Below are 19,908 nucleotides of genomic sequence, written 5' to 3' on the forward strand. Positions count from 1 at the left end.
AAGGCCAGCGAGCCAGGGCTCTTCGCAGTGGGGCTGCACACAGGCGAGGTGCGCACGGCGCGGGCCCTGCTGGACAGAGACGCCCTCAAGCAGAGCCTGGTGGTGGCCGTCCAGGACCATGGCCAGCCCCCTCTCTCGGCCACCGTCACGCTCACTGTGGCAGTGGCTGACAGCATTCCGGATGTCCTGGCCGACCTGGGTAGCTTAGAGGTCCCGCAGGACTCTGACGCCTCAGGCCTCACGCTGTACTTAGTGGTGGCAGTGACCTCGGTCTCCTGTGTCTTCCTCGCCTTTGTCATTGTGCTGTTGGCGCTCAGAATGAGGCGCTGGTACACGTCGCACCTGCTCCAGGCTTCAGGAGGTGAGCTGGCACACGTGCCCGCCTCACACTTTGTTGGCGTGGACGGGGTGCAGGCATTCCTGCAGACCTATTCCCACGAGGTGTCCCTCACTGCAGACTCACGGAAGAGTCACTTGATCTTCCCGCAGCCAAACTACGCAGACACGCTCATTAGCCATGAGAGCTGTGAGAGAAGCGAGCCACTTTTGATCCAGGAAGATTCAGGTTTCCGTAAAGAGGAAGAATCCCTTGTTCAGGTGAGGTTATTGATTTTGTTGGTCTTAGTTGAACAGGAAATTTTAAAATTCTCTTTACTCATTGCTTAGTTGTTTTAGTTGTTTGTGGTGAGTTATACAATTTTAAGGTTTTCTTTTATACCAATAGAAGTCTATGAAACCTTAGCCTCCTCGAACTTCATGGAAAAAAAATCTTAATTTATGCCATAATTTTTTTTTTTTTATTTTTCACCTCTTGGGAAGCTCTTTGGGAAGCTCTCTGTGCCTTCGTTTGCATACATCTCATTTCTTGGGGTTTCTTTTTTCCTAGTATGTGCAATTTCTGAAATTCTTTTTCTAATGTGAAAAAAAACCTGAATTGCAGCCTCTGTTAAAGAAGATCAATATCATGTTTCCCCCCCAGTTTTAAATAATAGCAACTGCTTTCTAAAATGATGGAGATTTTTTGAGAGATATTTCTATCTTTACCACTTAGTAATCCAAAACTATTTTTATAAAAAATAAGAGTAATTGGGAAGACCTGAACTTTGGTGTTTGGAGACCTGAATACTAAGTCTGGAACTATCTGTTATTCACCTCAGGCCAGTCACAATATCTATAGTCTTCAAATTAAAATTTAACTTGAAAAGACTCATCTTATCTACCTGACACAAATTCTGGGAAAATAAAATATAATAAAATAACTGTATAAAAGTCATTTTCAAACTATAAAGCAGTACAGTGAACGAGTATTTGTCGACATCACCATTATTATATCATTAACAAATAAATGTAAGTACCTGATGCTGTATGCCTACTACAATGTCTCTGCAATCTGTGTGCTTGATAGTATTTAAAAACAAAAATAAAATTTTAAATATGCTCACTTACAAAATATACCTTTAAAAATAGAGGTGTGACTAATGAATGGGAGAATGAAGGATAAATAGTGCTCGAATAAGAATTTAAACAATTAGCACGTTTAACCCAGATAAAATAGGGCTCTGTCATGTAGGAACTCATTCAAATATTTAAGGAAAGGAGGGTTGCCATTTGGAAGGATAATTAGTATGATTTATTGTGGCCCAAAGGTGTGAAATTCTAAATCAATATTTGTACTATTTACATTTTAGCCATTATTGTAGAATTATTTATTTCCAGATTCCAAATGTATATGACTAACCAAGAGATTCCAGTCATACACATTTTCAAATCTGATTTGTTTAGGCATTTGCGATATAATTCTTTGATGCTTTTAATGAGAATTTAATAGTAAATGATTTTAAAGGTCTTGAATCTTGAGTATTGGTCAAGGGAGTCAGATTGTTTCTCATACAAATATTACAATTTATTTCACACACTCTGACAGTTAAATGTTGTTTTATTATATCATCAGTTCTGGATGATTTAAATTACATCCTGAAACTTCATTGTTATAAGCAACGCTCACTAACTGGTTTTATGAGTAGCAAACTGGTTTATTTTATTCTCTTACCTGAATCATCTATGACCATTTCATTTAAACAAATAAAATATTTTACTGACAGAAAAACTATTAGATTCTACTCTCACAATAGTCATTCATTCATGTAGACCGACCAAGTGTTAAATCTTGGCAATCTTGGAATTTGCTAAGTTCTGACTAAATGAGGCAATTTAAGCTACATACCATATAGGTCATTATGAATAAGATAGGCATTCTGAGATTTTGAGCATATACTGAATTTTGAAGCATCAAGGGAAAAATCTACCAAATTATTGGGCTAATTTGTTATCTCTGAAAACCACCAGTTTCTGATCAAATTTCTGTTGAGGTGGAAGTTGTCAAAGGGGAAGGAGTAAAATCTCAGAGAGAATCACTGGAAAATTCCTACATCCTAGCCTGGGAATGAAAACCCAAATAGAACTCCAAACAAATGGTTCCGTGAAGAAAGAAGAGAAGATAATTCAATGCCTGGGGAGTCAAATAGCCTTTCCGTAGAATTTTTTAAGGCAATGAAGGTCAAGATTCTTCTTAACAACTCAATCAATAATAACATACTTCCTTTCAAACTGTGAAATTATTTCAACTTTATATAATAGGTTTATTTTATATTTAAACATAATGTGATGGTCTAGTAGAGACTCTTGATATTTAATTTTATATTGTAGACTAACTTAGAATACTTGATACTAGAGACAATGCAGCCATTTACTCCTAAAGTATTCTTGATGTTTAGACTATGTCTATAATTTCATCTGTCTTGATCTTATTTATTTGGCTCCAAATAAAGTGCTCAGAAGTAATGTTAATTCAGACTTTTAAGAAATAGAATAAGAGACAAATATGAGATGACCCTGAGTTTTGAAGTATCAGATAGAAAAAATCACAACATTAGGAGCCATAATATCCAGACATGAAAATTTTGTTTGCAGATATCTGCAAATACTCATGATCTTTGATGACCATATGCTTTGTTTACATCAACAAGGAGTTCAAAATTACTACTAAACAAATAGTATTTAATTCCTGTTTATGGAATTAATCTGTAATACTCATATTGGTTCCTTTGAACAAACAGTTCTTTTATCTACTTGGTGAAAACAAACATGACTATGAATTCTTTGGATAGATATAAACAGCATTTCATTCAAAGTATTCCCTGTATTTTGGAGCAATGTTATCAGAGAGCAAAAATAGATTACTTAGAAACTTCTCACCAACTAAGCTAAGCATTTTCAATATTACTTCTGGTTCCTCCTCTTGGTGCTGCTACCTACTCCCCTGGGGCTTAAAATAATTTGCAAAGCAAGGCTAATTCTTGCTAGGTCTTCATTCCAGAGCAGGTCACTCTCTTTTCTCTTGCAACTATGTAGGAGGAACTTTGTTTTATTTACCAGCTGAGGGTAATCACAGATCTATCAATGATTGAGATTTATTTTATTAACATCAGTTGAGAAATGAGAACCTCGAAGGATCCTCTCAGACCGTCCTGCATGTATGCTCAAAGGCTGTCTAGAGACCCACCTTTCTTTAATTATTCTGGAATAAGGTAGAACGATTATTTGACTTGCATGATGAAAAGAAGCAGTCAAGCCAAGACCCACTTTCTTATGAATCCACAGCCTTTAGGACCCCTGCAAATTTCCACCTTCTGTACAAAATGAGTTGCTTCTATAACTGATTGTTGCTACTTGGCTTCTCACCTAATCTCTAATGGCACCTTTTGAGCATAAGGCATCAGCCAAGGCCAATAATGATTCCCTTTTTCTTCTCAGAAGACTGGGAATGAGTATATTTATATTCTGACATCGGTTCTACTACTGGATAGTTCAGGACAAGGCGATTCCCTCTCATTTTAGAAATCATCAAAATAAAGGTATTGGACTAAATTATCTCTAAGGTTCTATCCAATTGAAAACTTTATTAAATTACCTCTTTATATTTTAAAGTAAATTTTTACTATCTGAGTTTTACATGGTGATGTTTATTGCATAGTATGCGTTCAATATTATTTAATTAATTTAAATTAATTTTACTCTGATGTAAACAGTTCCTATATAACAACTTTCTTATTTATACAAACACCGTTTTAAATAAATCACACTTTTTTTTACCTGCAATGGCTGATTTTTATCTATGTGCAATAAAGTGTGAGGCAGTGCCCAAGAAGCATTGCAAAGTTTCAATGCAAACCAAAGAATTCTGAAAAATCATCTGGCATTAATAAACACTCATCCATGAACATTGTTGCATCAATTCAATTTCTTAAGATGGGTTTTTAAATGATATCAGAGATATATGGATTAAAGAAATATAAACGGAAGCATTTGAAGGATAAAATAACTTTCTGAAAAATCAGTTCTTGTGCTTCAGTATGGTGCAGTAACATAGTAAGGACTCTGAGCGCCGCTGTTCACCAGCCAGGGGAATAATGGAGCAAAAAGATCTGCCAGAACTACGGTGCTTTTACAACAAAAAGAAACGCCAGTTTGAGACAAACTCTTTTCCAAGAGGCACCAAACTCAGATCTCTATTCTACTGGATTCTCGGCTCCTTATCTGAATACAGAGGGCCCTACGCGGACAGACTGGCATCCAGAAACACAACAGGAGGTAGCCCAGGGTCTAAACAATATCTGCAAGACAACGATGGCGGCTCCGCAGAGGGGCGGGGATTACAGAGGATTCATCCTGCTCTCCATCTTCCTGGGAATCCGGAGCCAAGCTTGGGCAGGACGTATTCTCTACTCTGTGCAGGAGGAGGCAGACAAAGGGTCCTTTGTGGGTAATATCGCTAAGGATCTGGGGATGGAGCCCCAAGAGCTGACGGAGCGCGGAGTCCGCATCGTCTCCAGAGGTAGGAAACAGCTTTTCACTCTTCATCCGCAAAGTGGCAGCTTGGTCACCGCGGACAGGATAGACCGGGAGGAGCTCTGCGCTCAGAGCGAGCGGTGTCTGGTGAGTTTTAACATCCTGATGGAAGAGAAAATGAATCTTTATCCTATAGAAGTGGAAATCACAGATGTTAATGACAACTCTCCTAGGTTCTTGACGGAAGAAATGAATGTAAAAATAATGGAGAATACAGCCCCTGGGGTGCGGTTACCGTTAAATGAGGCTAGAGATCCGGATGTGGGCACCAACTCCCTCCAGAGCTACCAGCTCAACCCCAATCACCACTTTTCCCTGGTTGTGCAAACTGGTGACGACGGAACTAAGTATCCGGAATTAGTGCTGGAGCGGGTGCTAGACAGGGAGGAAGTAGCGGTTCACCATCTCCTCCTCACAGCCTCTGACGGCGGCGACCCGCCCCGATCCGGCACTGCCAGCATCCAAGTAACAGTGGTGGACGTGAATGATCACGCGCCAGTCTTCTCTTCGCCCCAGTACCAAGTAACTGTACCTGAGAACGTGCCAGTGGGCACAAGACTGCTAACAGTAAATGCTGTCGACCCAGACGAAGGAGTCAATGGGGAAGTGACATATTCTTTTAGGAAAATAACTCAAAAAATTCTACAGATATTCCAGCTGAACTCCCTTACAGGAGAATTATCCACTTTAGAAGGCCTAGATTATGAAGAAACTGGCTACTATGAAATGGAAGTTCAGGCTCAGGATGGTCCTGGTAGTACAACAAAGGCTAAAATACTAATCACCATTTTAGATGTGAATGACAATGCCCCAGAAGTGACTGTAACATCTGTAAGCAGCTCGATCCCTGAAGACACTCCTCCTGGAACAGTAATTGCTCTTTTCTATCTTCACGACCGAGATTCCAGGAAGAATGGTGAGGTGACCTGCAGTATTTCAGAAAATCTTCCTTTTAAATTAGAAAAATCAATAGACAATTATTACAGATTGGTGACAGCAAAAAACCTAGACCGGGAAATGCGCTCTGTGTATAACATCACACTGACAGCCACAGACGGTGGAGTCCCACCCTTGTCTACGGAAACGCACATCTTGATGATGGTGGCAGACACCAATGATAACCCGCCCGCCTTCCCCCAGTCCTCCTACTCTGTCTACGTCCCTGAGAACAACCCCAGAGGTGCCTCCATCTTCTCTGTGACTGCACACGACCCTGACAGCGATGAGAACGCCCGGGTCACCTACTCCCTGGCTGAAGACACCATCCAGGGGGCACCTCTATCCTCCTATGTCTCCATCAACTCCGACACCGGCGTCCTGTATGCATTGCACTCTTTTGACTATGAGCAGTTCCGTGACCTGCAGCTGAGAGTGACCGCGCGTGACAGTGGGGACCCACCACTTAGCAACAACGTGTCGCTACGCATATTTGTGCTGGACCAGAACGACAACGCACCAGAGATCCTGTACCCGGCGCTCCCCACTGACGGTTCCACCGGTGTGGAACTGGCACCTCGCTCTGCAGAGCCCGGTTACCTGGTGACCAAGGTGGTGGCAGTGGACAGAGACTCAGGCCAGAACGCCTGGCTGTCCTACCGCCTGCTGAAGGCCAGCGAGCCAGGGCTCTTCGCAGTGGGGCTGCACACAGGCGAGGTGCGCACGGCGCGGGCCCTGCTGGACAGAGACGCCCTCAAGCAGAGCCTGGTGGTGGCCGTCCAGGACCACGGCCAGCCCCCTCTCTCTGCCACCGTCACGCTCACTGTGGCAGTGGCTGACAGCATTCCGGATGTCCTGGCCGACCTGGGTAGCTTAGAGGTCCCGCAGGACTCTGACACCTCAGGCCTCACGCTGTACTTAGTGGTGGCAGTGACCTCGGTCTCCTGTGTCTTCCTCGCCTTTGTCATTGTGCTGTTGGCGCTCAGAGTGAGGCGCTGGTACACGTCGCACCTGCTCCAGGCTTCAAGAGGTGAGCTGGCACACGTGCCCGCCTCGCACTTTGTGGGCGTGGACGGGGTGCAGGCATTCCTGCAGACCTATTCCCACGAGGTGTCCCTCACTGCAGACTCACGGAAGAGTCACCTGATCTTCCCGCAGCCCAACTACGCGGACACGCTCATTAGTCACGAAAGCTGTGAGAAAAAAGATTCCTTGTTAACATCCATAGATTTATATGAATGTAAGGATGAAATGCAAAGTATTCAGGTAAGTTCAGTCATTCATTTATCTTTAGGATATAAACGTGGAGGAATTATCTTTTGTGTGAATTTCTTCTTGTTTTGTGAAAGGTATTTTGAAGATGGGGCGAAAAAATTTTAAAGAGCTAAAGCAAGTTTAATGGTTTATATCAGTGGTGATTCTTTATCATGCAACAATTAATTGACATAGGTTTTGGTATTATTTCCATAGTGAATGTCTATGGACAAGAATGGGAATAAGTGGACTATCACATTTTTATACCTTCCACCTATTTCTACTTGATGTTCCTAATTCATGTAGTTTATGAATGTGAATGAATTATGTCTTTCTCATTGCATTTGGTTAGCAGAAGCCTTATTCTCAGAATCCTCTTTAAATCAGATCTATAAAAGGTTCTTGAAGATGGTTTCAGTCCGAAGTTTTCTTTGGTGTCTAGCTTCTGTTTTCATGTACCTCAACTTGGTAGCCTTGAAAAATCTCAGCTGCTTCTTGACCTTCTAAAAGCATGATCATTTATTAAAGTTAGGTCCTTCTGGAAGATTGGGTGCATGCTTAAGGAATAAAATAAAGCTGTGTAAAGCTTTACTAAGATCTATAACAATGACAGACATGGAGTCTAATGCCACACTGAGGGTCATTTTTCAAAACCAATAAAATATGTCAAATAAAATGTCTTTTTCGAGTATTATAAGTTACATGTTTTACCACAAATTTCCAATGTGCTGGTATAGTGGTGCAGCCATATGAAGCATGACTATAGGCTCTCCAAGTGGGAGATGGTGCCTTGATGGAACAACCACCTCATATACTCAAGTCCTAGGACAGTAGTCAGACTTTGCTTATTGGGTATGCTGAAAAATTCGGTTAGAAATAATCCAATCTGGGATTAACTACTTCCATACTCTATAATATTTCAATAAAGCTCAATGTATCAGTTGATTAGCATCTGGAAGGGGTTGATGATGAGGTAATCTTGTTTACTTGGACCTTTTGAGTGTTAAAAGGACTTTTTTCCTAGCATAGTGTTGTGTTTGGTGGTATTTTTCATATAAATATATAAATATGCAACAGTGCGAGTATATTTCATATATTTTGCAGTGTTCAGATGTACAGTCACTTGAGGAGAAGACAATGTTACTGATACTTTGTGAGGCAGGAATGCAGTTATTGCATATTTTGAAAAAGAAAATCCCTTCCCCAATTTGTTAGATACTTAAAAATATTTTTTAAACAAAGACGAGAAATTGTCGCAACGTTTTTGGAACAATTGCCTTCATTCAAGGTCATCATGGGATGTTATATAAGCACAGAAATAGGCGTCAGTGCCTCAGTGGAGTCGACCATGGTTAGGGACTTTGTGTTGCAAGGAAAAATATTATTCCCCTGGTAACTTAGAGGAATGATGTTACATTTCATAATCAGAAAAATAATTGTGCAATGGAAAGGAGCAGAATAGGCTAACTCTTCTGGCTACATCATTTCCTTGACTGAAATATGAAAATCAGGTAATATTACTATAAATAAAACACTGAAACTATTTCAAATAAGAGAAATATTTGGAGATAAGTATAAATTGTTCTCTTTTAAAGACAATTACTGATGCTTTCTGAAAAAAATTTGAAATAAATCAGCACGGAAGTACCCAAAAAAAAAAAGAAAAACGAGGGGAAAAGAAACTAGGAAAGAAGCATAAAGCTTTATTCAATGTATTGCTAATCAGTAAGTATTCAAAATTACTGTACCCTGAGATCATTTACCAAGTCTCTGTATAGTCATCTTTCTGTTACTAGTGCGGATTTGAAGATTGGGGAACAATTATGTCAACGTATAGAGTTTATGTATTAAATCTATGTGATTTCCATAAAACCTGGAAAATTGGGATAATGACGTTTCTACTGGTGCGAATTAAACATTATTAAATACATAGACTAAAAGTTGTTTGGTCAGGCAAGAGACTATAATTATTGTAGCTGGTTAGGCTGAAGCAGCAGAGGCTGCAGTTTCCTAGTGCGGTCTCTGGGCGCCGCTGTTGGCCAGAGTGATAAACTCGGCACCGGCGATCGCCTCGCGCAGCCGCAGAGCACTTTACCCAACTCAGACCCGCTCAAGCAAGCCTTTACACCGCTTCCTCCTCTGGAAAAGAAGAAAGCCTGACCCCGTGCAAAAACTAAAGCCTGTTCGGAGCTCCCGACATCTGCAACGCAGGGATTATTTGTCATCCACGCCTCCAGGCCGGTGAGCAAGCTGAGGGGAGCAAGAGGGATGGGGAGCGGCGCTGGGGACAGGGGCTGGGCTGAGAGACGGCCAGGGCTCTTTCTCTTCCTGCTGTCTTTGTTCTGCCCGGCGGCGCTCTCTGAGCAGATCCGCTACAAGATCCCCGAGGAACTGCCCGAGGGCTCCGTGGTGGGGAACCTCGCCAAGGACCTGGGACTCAGTGTCGGCGAGTTACCGACTCGAAAACTGCGCATCAGTTCAGAGAAGCCTTATTTCAGTGTGAGCTCAGAGCGCGGGGAGTTACTTGTGAGCAGTAGAGTGGACCGGGAGCAGATATGCGGGAAGAAGCCGGCTTGTGCGCTGGAATTTGAGGCTGTTGCTGAAAATCCACTGAACTTTTATCACGTGAATGTGGAGATCGAGGATATTAATGACCACACGCCAAAATTCATGCAAAATTCCTTTGAGCTGCAAATAAGTGAGTCCACAAAGCCTGAGGCACGATTTATCTTAGGATCTGCCCATGATGCAGATATTGGCACCAACTCACTACAGAATTACCAACTCAGTCCCAATGATCATTTCATACTCGTGAATAAAGAGAAATTAGATGGTAGTAAATACCCTGAACTAGTACTGAAGAAGCCTTTAGACAGGGAAGAGCAGAAGTCCTACCACTTGACCTTGACTGCTTCGGACTGCGGGGATCCATCCCTAAGCAGCTCCGCTCAGATACAGATCCTAGTGTCTGATGCCAATGATAATCCCCCAGTATTCAGCCAAGAGCGATACAGGGTGGGCCTTTTGGAAAACGTGTTCCCAGGCACCACTGTGCTTCAAGTGATGGCCACCGACCAGGATGAGGGTGTCAATGCCGAGATCACCTTCTCTTTCACTGAAGCAGGCCAGATCACCCAGTTTGACCTGAATTCTAATACCGGAGAAATTACTATTCGAAATACATTAGATTTTGAGGAAGTCAAGGAATATTCTATTGTGGTGGAAGCAAGGGATGGTGGAGGAATGATTGCACAATGTACTGTGGAGATAGAAGTCCTAGATGTAAATGACAACGTCCCAGAAGTGATATTCCAATCTCTACCAGACCTTATTATGGAAGACACCAGGTTAGGAACATACATTGCTTTACTCAAAATCCGTGACGAGGATTCCGGACACAACGGAGAAGTTATTTGTAAATTAGAAGGGGGTGTTCCATTTAAATTACTCACTTCTTCAAGAAACACGTATAAATTAGTGACAGCTGGAGTTCTAGACCGCGAGCAAACTCCTGAGTACAATGTCACCATCACAGCCACCGACAAAGGCAAGCCGCCCCTCTCCTCCAGCTCAAGCATCACCCTGCACATCGGCGATGTAAACGACAATGCGCCGGGTTTTGAAGAGGCCTTCTACGTGGTCCACGTGGCCGAGAACAACCCACCCGGGGCATCTATCGCCCAAGTCAGCGCTTCCGACCCGGACCTGGGACCCAACGGCCACGTCTCCTACTCCATCGTGGCCAGCGACCTGGAGCCACGAGCGCTGTCGTCCTACGTGTCCGTGAGCGCGCAGAGCGGAGTGCTGTTCGCGCAGCGCGCCTTCGACCACGAGCAGCTGCGCGCCTTCGAGCTGACGCTGCAGGCCCGCCACCAGGGCTCGCCCGCGCTCAGCGCCAACGTGAGCCTGCGCGTGTTGGTGGGCGACCGCAACGACAACGCGCCTAGGGTGCTGTACCCGACGCTGGGGCCCGACGGCTCGGCGCTCTTCGACACGGTGCCGCGCGCCGCGCAGCCCGGCTACCTGGTCACCAAGGTGGTGGCGGTGGACGCGGACTCGGGACACAACGCCTGGCTGTCCTACCACGTGCTGCAGGCCAGCGAGCCCGGACTGTTCAGCTTGGGGCTGCGCACGGGCGAGGTGCGCACGGCGCGCGCTTTGGGCGACAGGGACGCTGCCCGCCAGCGCCTGCTGGTCGCTGTGCGCGATGGGGGACAACCACCCCTCTCGGCCACAGCCACGCTGCACCTGATTTTCGCAGACAGCCTACAGGAGGCTCTGCCAGACTTCAGTGACCGCGCCGAGCCCTCTGACCCCCAGGCTGAGCTACAGTTTTACCTAGTGGTGGCCTTAGCCCTGATTTCAGTGCTCTTCCTCCTCGCGGTGATTCTGGCGGTTGCGCTGCGCCTCAGACGCTCCTCCAGCCCCACCACCTGGGGCTGCTTGCGGCCTGGTCTTTGTGTCAAGTCTGGACCCGTGGTTCTCCCCAGCTATAACGAAGGGACTTTACCTTATTCCTACAATCTGCGCGTTGCCCATGCTGGAAAGACAGAGTTTAATTTTCTAAAATGTAACGAACAATTGAGTTCAGGACAAGATAAACTTTGCCCTGAATCGTCTGGGGCCTTATTTCCATTTTGTAATTCCAGTGAGTCGACTTCCCATCAGGTGAGTTTTCTTTAAGCATAACCTGCTTCTTGTGGTTTATCCAGTTCTCCATATTTACAGGGAAACATACAATGTTCAGATTTAAAAGTTGTCTTAAGAAAGTTGTAGCCAGTCAAAAAGCTGTCATACCATCCTTCAAGGGAGGTTGAAGTAGGAGCAATTATTTGTGTTTTAGGGATGTCTTACCAGGCTCAGATTTACAAAGCAGTGAGGGTGAAGTTTTATCTACAAAGGGAAATGTTTAACAATGCTATAAGCTCTGTCACAAAAGCTAACAAGATTTTTCTCTTAATTTTTGTCATTTAATAGATGATTTTTTTATTCAACTGGGACATGCTATAAATGTAAAAGTAGGCAAACATTTAAGTAAACATTTAAAGAAAAAAATTTAAGCTAAAATTATTTTTCTTAACCTATTTTTACTGTTTTCGTTTCCATACTAATCTGATGTTTTCTCTTTTATATTTACTTCCTTTTGCTTCAGAATCACCTAGAATAATATATCTTAACCTGCATTTTATGTAGATGGACCCGTTGTAATTGTATGCAATGTACTGTGTGAGTGTTGTGTGTAAAATGGTTTGACTTAGCAGTAGGTCCATTTTGCTCACCATAAGATTAAAACATGTTCTCCCTACTTACACCATAGGTTTTTCAGGATTAACCTGCATTGAAGCTTTTTCTGTCAGCTCTTCCATCAAAGAAAAGACAATATTTGACCTGTCTTTTTTTTTTTTTTTTTTTGCAGCCTTAAACTGACATAGCTAGATGTCTTCTAGTCATTCTGCTATCTTTAGGATAAAAGATAGTTGAATTCTTCAAATTTTAGACAAAATTGCTAATCTGATGTGCATACAAGTATATACAAAAGATGATACTACATTGTTTCAGCCTTTTGCTAGATTTTCCTTACTAACTGCTTTAGTTCATGGCCACTTTACAAACTGCTGGAAAATAAAAAGAGATATCTTTTTATACTGGCATTTTTAACTCCTTAGTGATAATCATGTGTTCCTTACTTTTTTGTGGTTCTTTTGCTTTAAGGTACTAATAAAGGTGAGAATAACTTTAGAACACATGTCTACCTTAGGAAGATAATTAAGTCTGCTTTAAAGTGTAATCATCTCTTATTGGTAGAAAAATGGGAAATAGATTTACTTTTCATTGTAAATTTATTTGTACCTTTCAAGTGTTTTCGATTCAAATGGAAAAAAATTAAATAAAATAGTCAAATAGCATAATCTCTAATAAAACTTGAAAGTAAAAGCACTTAAACTGTTAAAATTTTACAATATTAATTTGAAATTTTTATCTATGTACAATTTAAAAGACTTTCTAAAGAAAATAAAAAACAATAACTAAAGTAAGCTTATTATAATGATTAATTAGTTTAAACCAAGTAAAATAATTTCTTAGTCAATCATCTTTAATAGGTCTGTATTAGTCTATAAGTGAATTTCTAGTGACAAATGGAGTTCTTACTTATTTGACAATATATATTGAAGACATTTACAATAAATCTTAGAGCATAACAAGAAATAAAAGTTTAATAATTTTTAAAAGAGTAAATGTATTCCAGAAATATGAATAATTTAATATGAAGCTAACCCATAAATCTGATCATTTGTAATACTTTGTAAGACTTTAACCTTATTGCATCCCATGATTCTTGGCAATTTTTAAATATGAATTCAGGTACAAATTAAATAAATGCAAAACGAACTAAAAAGCAAATAGTATTTTTTTCCCAATAATCTAGCATACAGTATTACAAATCTAAGTAGGTGCAGTAACTGTTCAGGACTCTAAGCGCCGCTGTTCACCTAATTTGGAGATAAATATAACCGAACGCCGTCCGGATACTCAGAGCTCCCACCTCACAAAGACCCGCAGATCCCACAAACGAACTGCAGGGCTGCAGCGAAACTCCGTCCCAAAATTTGGGACCCCCTAGCTTTCGACAGATTGATCTCCATAGCTGCAGCAGAAAGGTAAACAAGAAACGTATGTCCAGTGAAGATTCTAAGTGGATTCCGTAACAAGAGAACAATGGCCGCTCCCAAGAATTACCGAGGACGCAGCGAACTGGTCCTGCTGTGCGTGCTTCTGGGCACGCTGTGGGAGATCGGGAAGGGACAGATCCACTACTCAGTGCCAGAAGAGAGCGACAAAGGATCCTTCGTGGGTAACATCTCTAAAGACCTGGGGCTGGAGTCACAAGAGCTGGCGAAGCACGGAGTCCGCATCGTCTCCAGAGGTAGGACTCAGCTCTTTGCTCTGAACCGGAGGGGCGGCAGCTTAGTCACCGCAGGCAGGATAGACCGGGAGGAGCTCTGCGCTCAGAGCGCACCTTGCCTTGTAAATATAAACATCCTGGTTGAGGATAGAGGAAAACTTTTTGGGATAGAAATAGAAATCACTGATATCAATGATAATAACCCAAAATTCCAGGCGGAAAATCTGGAAGTAAAGATTAACGAAATCACTGCGCCTGGCACACGTTATCCACTCCCAGAGGCTGTTGACCCGGATGTGGGCTTGAATTCCCTGCAGAACTACCAGCTCAGCCCCGATCACCACTTCTCCCTGGACGTGCAAACTGGAGACGACGGGACTATCACCCCAGAGCTGGTGCTGGAGCGCGCCCTGGACCGCGAGGAAGAGGCTGCTCACCACCTGGTCCTCATCGCCTCCGACGGCGGCGAGCCGCGTCGCTCCAGCACAGTGCACATCCAAGTGACAGTATTGGATACGAACGACAACGCCCCGGTTTTTGCTCAGCCGATTTACCGAGTGACAGTCCCAGAGAATGTGCCCCTGGGCACCCGGCTGCTTACTGTAAGAGCTAGCGACCCGGATGAGGGAGCCAACGGGGAAGTGACATATAAATTCTGGAAAATTAGTGAGAAACAATCTCCGTTATTCCAGCTTGATGAAAATACTGGGGAAATATCAACAGCAAAGAGTCTAGATTATGAAGAATGTGCATTTTTTGAAATGGAAATACAAGCTGAAGATGTGGGGGCACTCATGGGGAGGACCAAAGTGCTCATTTCGGTAGAAGATGTAAATGACAATAGACCTGAAGTGATTGTCACATCTTTGTTTAGCCCAGTCTTGGAAAATACTCATCCAGGAACAGTAATTGCCTTCTTGAATGTACATGACCGAGACTCTGGAAAGAATGGTCAAGTTGTCTGTTACATACGTGATAATTTGCCTTTTCGATTAGAAAAGTCAATAGATAATTATTATAGATTGGTAACATGGACATATTTGGACCGAGAAAAGACCTCAGTGTACAATATCACAGTGATGGCCTCAGATCTAGGAACTCCGCCTTTATCTACTGAAACTCATATCGCCTTGCATGTGGCAGACACCAACGACAATCCACCCTCATTCCCTCATGCCTCCTACTCAGCCTATATCCCAGAGAACAACCCCAGAGGCGCCTCAATCTTCTCTGTGACTGCCTATGACCCGGACAGTAGCAAGAACGCCCAGGTCACTTACTCTGTGACCGAGGATATCATCATGGGGGCACCTATGTCCTCGTATGTCTCCATCAATTCTGACACTGGTGTGCTGTATGCACTGCGCTCCTTTGACTATGAGCAGATCCAAGACTTACAGCTACTGGTGACTGCCAAGGACAGTGGGGACCCTCCACTCAGCAGCAATGTGTCACTGAGTCTGTTTGTGCTGGACCAGAATGACAACGTCCCTGAAATCCTGTACCCCTCGCTCCCCAATGATGGTTCCACTGGTGTAGAGCTAGCACCCCGCTCTGCGGAACCTGGCTATCTGGTAACCAAGGTGGTGGCAGTGGACAGAGACTCAGGCCAGAATGCCTGGCTGTCCTACCGTCTGCTCAAGGCCAGCGAGCCAGGGCTCTTCACCGTGGGGCTGCACACAGGTGAGGTGCGCACGGCGCGGGCCCTGCTGGACAGAGACGCCCTCAAGCAGAGCCTGGTGGTGGCCGTCCAGGACCATGGCCAGCCTCCTCTCTCCGCCACTGTTTCGCTCACTGTAGCATTGGCCCACAACATTCCAGATGTCCTGGCTGACCTGAGCAACATCAGAAACCCCACCAGCTCTAATGACTCGGACCTAACGTTGTACTTGGTGGTGGCTGTGGCTGTTGTCTCCTGCGTCTTCCTCGCCTTTGTTGTTGTGCTACTGGCTCTCAGACTATGGCGGTGGCACAAGTCAAATCTGCTTCAGGCTTCAGGCGGCGGGTTGGTGGGTCTGCCAGGCTCAAGCTTTGTAGGTGTGGAGGGAGTACAAGCCTTCCTGCAGACCTATTCCCATGAGGTTTCCCTCACTGCAGACTCAGGAAAGAGTCACCTGATCTTCCCACAGCCCAACTATGCGGACACACTCATCAGCCATGACAGCTGTGAGAAAAGTGATTCTTTGTTAACATCCATAGAATTTCATGAAGGTAAGGATGACACTACTTCTGTTCAGGTGAGTTCAGTTTTTTGTTTATATTTATTTCTAAGAGGAATTATTTTTAAATAAATTTATGTTTCGAAACATGTTTTGAAGAAAGTTTAAAATATTATTTAAGATATACCACAAAGTTTAAGGTTTACTTTAGTGGTGATACTGTAAAATTGAGTCCTAATCATCATGGTTTGTTTCATTTGCTTTCAAAGACTTGAACAAGGTTGTTTAAATGTGAACTCTCAACCCCTTAAAGCCTTCCACATTTTACTATAATTATCACTTATCACTTATTCACTTAAGAAATAGTTACTCAACCACATAAGGTAAGTTTGTTTATATGTATGTATGTATGGATGTATGTATGTATATGTATACATATGTGTGTATATATATACACATATATATTCCTAAGTTAGAACTGAGGGAAAATTATCGAGACTTCTAACTCCTTAGATTAGATTAGTAGAAGTAAAATTTTTAGAATTATATTTAGAGTTCAGACCTAAAACTGGGCTTTCTAAGATTCTTTCACTTTAAACCTCTTTTCTGAGCCTCATGTCTGCTTTAATACCCTTAAAAAGCTTTAATGATTCTTATATTTCAAAACGTGAACTTATTTTAAAGGATAGATCTGATCCTGGTGGTAGGTGAGACTGGTCTCTAAATGTTGAGTTTGTGTGTCAGTGGTCACCCAGGGCTCATACCAAAGGAGTAGTAGTGGAATCTAAAGTCTAAAATAGCCATTGCCTTCCACCACCCCCCCCCCGCAGAAAAAAACAGATTTGTAGTAAAATGTCATTTTAAACTGTTGAAGGTGACTTTTGTAAAATACAGAAGAACGTGTTTGGGTAAAGTTCCAAAGAGCTGCTTTGGTGATGCAGCCTTGTGAAATGTGCTGTATTCTCATGGTAAGAGAGTCTGAGAATGTTAGTTTATGAACAGAAGTTTCATGTTCATAAATTTTAAACAAGCTAATTAATTCAACTAAAAATTACTCCATCTGGACTGTGTGTGTGTTTTCCGTATTCCTTGTTATAGCTTTTCAATAAAGCTAACCTCTGTTTTATTATCAGGTGACACTTTGCAATTTTAAAATGTATGTGGAAAGTTGCCCTGACAGGAAAGAAAATCCTTACTCTTGCTCAAAATATTCACTTATTGTCAAAAATTTTTTAACAAATAAAGTAAAATAATTAGAACAAATATCACTATAATAAGTAAATTTATTTAAATAAAACCACCATGAGCTCAAATACTCTAATTCCAAAGTCATTCATTCAGTGTAAAATAGGTCCATAGATAAGGAAGTAATGCAGCCTACTAGAATATCCCTTTGGGACTTTATATGGAAGAATAAACATTCCCCTAATGACTTTTAAGAATGAGTTATGTACTATATTGAGTGTGACATAAGCCAAGTAATTTTGGGATATGAAGAAGAGGATAGAGTAAATCATGCCTTGGCTACATCATAGGGACAGTTTTCTTTTGAACGATTGAATACTTCTTAAGGTAGTTGGAAGAGTAAAATATTATTTTTATAAAGAAAGTGTTATAGGGGAAGAAATGTTTGAGCATTACTACAAAATTGCACAATTTTACAAGACAGTTTTCAACAGTATGGATGTTCTCTAGTATGTTATATGAAACAGCATTAATTATGTAGAAATGTTGAGGAAAACAAGAATCAAAAGAAGTTTAGAAATTATTTCACGTCATAGCTAATGAAGAGGATGAATTTTTGAAATCGGTAGATGATAAACTCTCTGAAGGCAATACCTGTGTCTTATTCATTATCGTATCACCAATGACAAGGGCAGTACATAGCACAAGGCAAGAGTTCCATGTATGTTTGTTGAATGGTGAAATGAATGTACCAATATATGTAGGTGTGTATAAAAATCCAACATGATATGTCTAATAATTTGGAAACAAGAAAAAGATACCTTAAAGGAAGACTTATAATTTAAGATATTAAATATATTAACATAAAAACATAGCTTGTTCAGTTAGGCACACGATTATTACTGTAGCTGGTTGGACTGAAGCAGCAGAGGCTGCAGTTTCCTAGTGCGGTCTCTGGGCGCCGCTGTTGGCCAGAGTGATAAACTCGGCACCGGCGATCGCCTCGCGCAGCCGCAGAGCACTTTACCCAACTCAGACGCGTTAAAGCAAGCCTTTACACCGCTTCCTCCTCTGGAAAAGAAGAAAGCCTGACCCCGTGCAAAAACTAAAGCCTGTTCGGAGCTCCCGACATCTGCAACGCAGGGATTATTTGTCATCCACGCCTCCAGGCCGGTGAGCAAGCTGAGGGGAGCAAGAGGGATGGGGAGCGGCGCTGGGGACAGGGGCTGGGCTGAGAGACGGCCAGGGCTCTTTCTCTTCCTGCTGTCTTTGTTCTGCCCGGCGGCGCTCTCTGAGCAGATCCGCTACAAGATCCCCGAGGAACTGCCCGAGGGCTCCGTGGTGGGGAACCTCGCCAAGGACCTGGGACTCAGTGTCGGCGAGTTACCGACTCGAAAACTGCGCATCAGTTCAGAGAAGCCTTATTTCAGTGTGAGCTCAGAGCGCGGGGAGTTACTTGTGAGCAGTAGAGTGGACCGGGAGCAGATATGCGGGAAGAAGCCGGCTTGTGCGCTGGAATTTGAGGCTGTTGCTGAAAATCCATTGAACTTTTATCACGTGAATGTGGAGATCGAGGATATTAATGACCACACGCCAAAATTCATGCAAAATTCCTTTGAGCTGCAAATAAGTGAGTCCACACTGCCTGGCATGCGATTTATATTAGAAGTAGCGGAAGATGCAGATATTGGCTTAAACTCTCTCCAGAATTATAAACTCTCTCTTAGCTCTAGTTTCTCATTGATAAATAAGGAGAAACAAGATGGTAGTAAATACCCGGAGCTGATATTGGAGAAACCTTTAGACCGGGAACAACTAAGTTATCATAATTTGATCCTCACTGCCTTGGACGGCGGAGATCCACCGCTAAGCGGCACCACTGAGCTCCGGGTCCAGGTCACTGATGCCAATGATAATCGTCCTATCTTCAACCAGGACATATACAGAGTCAGCCTTCGAGAAAACGTGCCCCTAGGCACCACTGTGCTGCAGGTGTCAGCCACCGACCTGGACGAGGGCGTCAACTCAGAAATCACTTATTCATTCTACAGGACCGGGCAAATCTTCCGTCTGAATTCAAAGAGCGGAGAAATTACCACTTTAAGGACACTGGATTTCGAAGAAATCAAGGAATATTCTATTGTGGTGGAAGCAAGGGATGGTGGAGGACTGGTTGCACAATGTACAGTTGAAATTAACATTCAAGATGAAAATGACAACAGCCCGGAAATTGCAATTCATTCTCTACCAGAAATGATTCTGGAAAACGCAGTGCCGAGAACACTAATTGCTTTGATCAGAATAAACGACCGAGATTCCGGGGAGAATGGGGAGGTATATTGTCGATTAGACGGTGATGTACCTTTTCAGATAATCTCTTCGTCTAAAAATTCATATAAGTTGGTAACAGACGGGACCCTGGACCGGGAACAGACCCCGGAGTACAACGTCACCATCACAGCCACCGACAAAGGCAAGCCGCCCCTCTCCTCCAGCATTACCATCACCCTGCACATCACCGACGTCAACGACAACGCTCCGGTTTTCCAGCAGTCAGCCTAC

The 19,908-nt window shown here is 42.8% G+C and overlaps 2 protein-coding genes across 16 annotated transcripts in view; both read left to right on the plus strand.

The window, feature by feature from the left end:
- The window catches only part of LOC105297071 (protocadherin gamma-C4), a 159,371-nt gene that overhangs the window by 47,453 nt on the left and 92,010 nt on the right, over nt 1-19,908 (plus strand). For 5 of the 15 annotated variants that reach the window (XM_023534867.1, XM_023534862.1, XM_023534876.1 and 2 more), the window contains one exon: nt 49-597. The exons of 2 other annotated variants lie outside the window; for them this stretch is intronic. In XM_023534867.1, coding sequence (XP_023390635.1) covers nt 49-597 — 549 coding nt within the window. Of the gene's footprint in view, nt 1-3; nt 598-4,266; nt 7,111-7,314; nt 7,331-8,202; nt 8,623-9,036; nt 11,767-13,311; nt 16,240-19,908 lie in introns of those variants that run through there. 8 more of the 15 variants (XM_023534861.1, XM_023534860.1, XM_023534871.1 and 5 more) reach the window with 7 other exon arrangements.
- LOC111744381 (protocadherin gamma-B5-like) lies at nt 16,278-19,908 on the plus strand (the record flags this gene model as incomplete). Its single annotated transcript, XM_023534912.1, has 1 exon — nt 16,278-19,908. A coding segment is annotated over exon 1 (1,362 nt), but the record flags the coding sequence as incomplete, so codon positions are not given.

The sequence above is a fragment of the Pteropus vampyrus genome, unplaced genomic scaffold, assembly GCF_000151845.1.
Source record: "Pteropus vampyrus isolate Shadow unplaced genomic scaffold, Pvam_2.0 Scaffold134, whole genome shotgun sequence".
NCBI lineage: Eukaryota > Metazoa > Chordata > Mammalia > Chiroptera > Pteropodidae > Pteropus > Pteropus vampyrus.